At 40.5% G+C, this 5,628-nt stretch overlaps 1 protein-coding gene across 1 annotated transcript in view; it reads right to left on the bottom strand.

The window, feature by feature from the left end:
- Window positions 1-2,130: 2,130 nt before the first annotated feature.
- Window positions 2,131-5,628, bottom strand: part of cep89 (centrosomal protein 89) — a 60,773-nt gene continuing 57,275 nt past the window's right edge. Inside the window, exon 18 of the mRNA XM_040136695.1 lies at window positions 2,131-3,425. Coding sequence (XP_039992629.1) covers window positions 3,107-3,425 — 319 coding nt within the window. The 3' untranslated portion in view covers window positions 2,131-3,106. The remainder of the gene's footprint in view (window positions 3,426-5,628) is intronic.

Here is a 5,628-nt window from a genome sequence, read left to right as displayed (position 1 = left end):
CATGGTTCGTCGTCAGTGATCCTCTTTGTCTTGTTGACATTCAGTGACAGGTGGTTGTTGTTGCACAGGACGATGAGTTGGTTCACTTCCTCCCAGTAGGGTAAATCATTGTCATTGCTGATAAGACCTACCACTGTTGTGTCATCGACGAACTTGATGATGTGGTTCAATTTGTACTTGGCACAACAGTTGGGAGTCATCAGGGTGAACAGCAAAGGCCTCAGGACGCAACCCTGGGGAACCCCTTTGTTCAAAACGATGGTCTCAGAAGTGTTTTTTCCTACTCGTATTGACTGGGGTCTGTCTATGAGGAAGTCTAATAACCCGTTAAACAATGGGGTGTTGAGACCCAGTGGGCCAAGTTTTCTTAGCCAGTTGCTGGGGGAGGACTGTGTTGAAGATGGAGCTGAAGTCAGCGAAGAAAATCCACATATAACTGTTCTTATTCTCCAGATGTGTCAGGGCCAGGTGAAGTGCTGATGATATGGCATCATCAGTGGAGAGATGAGGGCGAGGTGCAAACTGGAGTGGGTCAAGTATTGCAGGGAGTCTGGATTTTGTGTGTTCCTTGACCAGCCTCTCAAAGCTATTCATCATGAGTGCTTCAGTGAGTGCTACAAAGCCGTAGTCGCTGAGGCTTGACACTGGAGACTTCTCTGGCACTGGTGTGATGTTGGTGGCTTTGAAGCATGAAGGGACAACAGCTTGACTCAGGGAGGTATTGAAGATGTCTGTAAGGACGTGTGTTAGTTGTCTGCACATTCCCTGAGCACACGCGCTGGTATGTTGTCCGGATCTGCAGATTTCTGTGGGTTGACCCTATTAAGGGTCGTCCGGACATCAGCTGGGTCGAGACAGAGTCCCCAGACTGGGGATGACTTTCTTTGCTGGTGTGTTGTTCCTTTCCTCAAACTGGCCTAAGTAGTCATTTAGTGCACTGAAGTTGGTGTTGTCATTGCAGGATGGTGGGCAGGTTCTGTAATCTGTGATAGACTGGATACCTTGCCACATGCGCCTCGGGTCTTTTGAGGAAGTTACTCTGGATTCTCTGTCCATAAGCTCACTTTGCTGCTCTCATGGCCCAATCAAGTTGGCTCTGGCAGATCTAACAGCATCTTTGTCCCCAGACATATTATAGCACATAAACATTACAGTGCAGACAAAGAAAAAAAGAAAGCTATCAGACTGGGCCATGCTGACACCTTATTAAAGGGCAACATGCTGTATCCATGCTGGATTAATGTCAAACATACTCAATTCTGCTGAATTCTGACATATTTCACCAGGATCATTGTTGGATGTTTTGCTGAAATTTGTGAAGGTGTTTCTGGTAGGTAACACTTTTTTTTGGGCCAGAAACTTACATTTTGTCCATTTCAGAGATTTAAATATGGAGTATTTATGTCTGCTTTTACATCAGTACCGATCAGCCACAACATTAAGACCAGTCACTGGTTTTAATGTTGTGGCTCTATATACATATATATACTGTGTTTTGGTAGTATATACTGTAAGTATGGAGTGCAGACAGAAAGTAGTCAGGATGACGTTACTTGTTTTATTGGTGTTTATGAAAGCACGTGTGCCTATGTTTCTTGCTGACAACACAGTGGCTGAGAGGCTCAGTACTGTAATTTGGCTGACTGTTTTGTTGGTCATATTTTCCACCTGACATTTTGGCTGACGGTAGGCTGTTTAGATTTGCTGGCAAGCTGCATTTTCTACTGTTACACCAAGCATTAGGGATATCCATCATCCCATTACAGCTGTCACACATATTTGAGCCGCCGCACTGCCGTCACCCTGCTCTGTGTTCGTCAGCAGGGATTTGTGGTACATCTCTATACAGACAGTACTCTGCCTTGTGGTTTCAGTCTAATCCAGCAGGTCTGTGGTTGTATCAAAAAGGTGATGTTATGCACTTAGACTTCGTCAAAGAAAAACTCATGTCTTTATCGCTTAGCAATTTCTTTACCTCTGCACAATATAAACCCACTGGTTTAAGTTCTATGTTGCAGTGGAAAAACAATCACTGTTACACAAACTATCTCAATTAAGAAATCTTTTTGAGTCAGTGACAGAGAAAACAAGAGGCTCATGAACAAGGAAAAATATGCTTTATTGTTTACACAGTAAATTACACCCTGCCTCAGAATTTACACTGATAGATAACAAGGAAAAATCATATGAAATTTTAGACAAGCATGTATAAAATACATGTATATTTCCATATATATATATAAATACTTACTTTACGTTAATTCCTTTGAAATACCATCAACAGTCTCTTCCAGATAAATCACACATGTCATTTTGATCAATTTGAACATGAGTCAGTTTTATTTCCTGTGATAAAAACATTTATAGAGTGTGTAGATGACATGTCTTATACTATACCCCCCCACACACACAATCACACCTGTAGTTTTTCCTTGTCTGTGGCTTCTGTACAATGTAATATTGCTACTGTGACAATGTTAATACCATTACCATATGTGTCCAGCAGATGGTACCATTGGCTATGTTCTTTAGGCTTCATCAAGCTAAATTTTGCAATTCTTTTTTCTATTGTTCATCTATTATGCTTGGCATGGTCTGTTAAACCCCGAGGCTCATTTAAAAAGACGAACATATTTAAAGAAAAAAAACATACAACAATCTTTGAAAATCTCACTGTTCATTAAATCATGAAGTCTTTCGGACAACCCAGACTGATGTCAGGTATATTTTGCCACATTGTCAAAACTGAGCTGTGTTATTAGGTGATTTTTATGATTTTTCCCATTTTATTCTTTCAATTTTTCATATTTCTTTTACTGCAAATCTTTTGCTCAAATCAAGTTTTCCCTGGAAGTGTTGAACGAACTTGCCTAAAAAACTACGGCCTCCACTTTACAGTACATATTTGCTTCTATGAGAGAGATGTCAGAAATAACTACACTGTAGTTAAAAACTGTTGTGAGTGTTTCAGAAAACGTTGCAAGTTTACGATGGTTTCATCTGTGAAGAAAACTCCCGCTGGCATACTGTATGTCTGCAGGCTAGCATGTTGACTGAAACTAGTCCACAGTAAAAGCCCACCTACAGGGTTATGGCTCTAAGAGTTTTAGCAATAGAAATCTAGCCCGTGCTTATGCTTTTCATCCAAGGAGTTGTTTGGGTGGTCTGAGTCAGATTTAAAGACGGACCTTCTCTGGAGCCCAGGGTTTTGATGAGAAGTGAAGAGGGGAGGCCCAGAGCTGTGAGGCTGGGTGGATGAGGTGGTCTCATCTGGAGCCTGAGAAGGCCAGCCAGGAGAGGCGTTGCCAGAAACGGGCCATACGTGGAGGCCCGCAGTGAGTCTTGAGTCCAAAAGTGTCTCCTTCATCTGCCGGTTTTCTCTGGTTGCTGCCTGCCACACCACCTCCAACTCCTCCTCTACTTCCCTGGAGAAGCAAAGAGAGGAAAGGAGACAAAGGAGTCAGTCAGTCAGTCAGTCGGGCTATTTATTATATATGAGAAAGCAGGTTGTTGGGGTGACATAAGTAAAATGAAAATATACAATTAGTTTCTGAAAACACTTAATTAAACAATGGAAAATAATCCTTATAACATACATTGATGAACTGAATTGAACAGAATTGGTTGGCAAAGCAATAAAATTAAGAATGAAAAAACAAAGAAAGTGAACAGACTGAGGTGAGGTAATACAGTGAAGGTAAGTGTTGGTGTGGTAGTGAGCAGGAGAGGTGTTTTTAGTTTAACAACAGGTGATATACAGTGTGGCTATGGTCATGAAGCTGATTCATGCATCACTGTGGCTACATTAAGTGATCAGGCTGACCACAGGAAGAGTTAAATGTGTATCTCTACTTTCTGATACAGTGGAAATCCTGAGACATCTTTAGCCATCACTAATGGCCAGTTCATTTTAAGTGTTTTCTGTCTACCTTCATATCAAACTTCAATCACCATTGCACACTAGTAAAAGTACCTCAGGACTCCATATTCCCACCACTCCTAACTCCTACTTATCCAAAAACACTGGGCTGCTGGGAATACAAATGCATGCTTCATCTCCTTTCCCAATTATTTCGAAAGCAGTGCTTGAAATATTGTATTCATAATTGAAGTGGTGAAAGGCCCACAACTACAATGAGCATGCTGTGTTAGAGCAGAATCCTGGCTTTAGCGGGTTTGGTTAAATTTCACAAAGGCAGGTCTACAAAACTTTATGAGCACGAGCAAATTCCGAAGCGTCATTCTATCCATGTGAGCACAGTCTCTCTGTCATGTGAGGTGCACTCTTTATGTCAGCAGTGAGGGACGATCACACAGATAATAGGAGGAGATGATAAGTACAGTAGACTGAGAATTATGCTGAAAATTTAGCATTGACTTCTTTCTCTCTGAAGTGTGCATGTAAAAAGGGTTGTGGTGAGAACATAAAACAAATTAACAAGTGAAATATGAAGATCACAAGACTGACCCAAGTGAAATTTCTGAAGATGTAATTAGAAGGAGATACTCTTCAGCTCTGCCTGTTTGTTTGTTTGTTGTCAAGGTAGCAAACATTTTGATTAGATTTTTAACTAGACACTTTTCAAACCACACATCTCTCTCACACACACACACGCACATGCACACACACATGCACACGCACACGCACACACACAACACCTTCTTCAATTAGAGTTGATAAATAAAACATCAAGCTTTTTTCTAAAAATCAGTGTGTCTGTTAGCCACAAAACTCACCTTCATGTTAGAAAGGATTTTTTAGCTAAAGCACAAGAGCACTTCTATATCAAATTAACTCAGCGGGCACAAAGCAGGAAAAAGTGGAGTGTTTCTATATAAAGTAGCAATCACTGGGCTTAGCCTGGGTGTTCACTGCATTCAGATCATATGGAAATAACTGTCAGAGTAGCATGATGGTTAAAGGCTCTGACTTGGAAATGCTCACACATTCACATCTCAGATGAAATCATAAAACCCAGTTTTATGGAATTTCCTTCCAGATCAACTCAGATATGAAGCTATTTCAGCCTAATCAGCTCAATGAGAGGTGTATGGACATTTGCGTTTGGTCACACCATGGTCATAAAATAAGAAGCAATATTGCAAAATGTAAATGTAGTCTGTCTGTAGTGAGATGTGTTTTGTTTCCTGGGCTAGGATAAGTAACTCTACACACTTCACAGTTATGCAGCGGTCGAGCTTTTGTTTCGAAAGACCCTTGTAAAAATGATTAAACAATGTGACCTTAATCCAAAGTTTAAATTGTCTATACCTAACCATTGTTTTTACCCCATTAATACCTGTTCTGCCTAACCATGATATAAACCATAACCAAAAGTTACCTTACTTACTAACTAAACCCTGCCAAAAGGGAACATTCATATGACATCATTTGATAAAATAGTAATAATATACATATATACGACCTTTGTGAGCTTAAGAATGTTCAGGTTTTATTGAGACCCTGTCAGAGAGATGTTGTTTAAGTTCCTCTCTGTTTGTACAGTATATGATCAATTCAAACACCATTCCACTAATGCCGGTCATGTGCTACCTCTCATTATATTTATGCTTGCCGGTTGTTATTTCAAAGTGCAAGTAAAACACAAAGTGACAAGTACGTGCATG

This window comes from Xiphias gladius, chromosome 1 (genome assembly GCF_016859285.1).
Source record: "Xiphias gladius isolate SHS-SW01 ecotype Sanya breed wild chromosome 1, ASM1685928v1, whole genome shotgun sequence".
Lineage (NCBI taxonomy): Eukaryota > Metazoa > Chordata > Actinopteri > Istiophoriformes > Xiphiidae > Xiphias > Xiphias gladius.
This window is presented reverse-complemented; position numbering and strand designations above follow the sequence as displayed.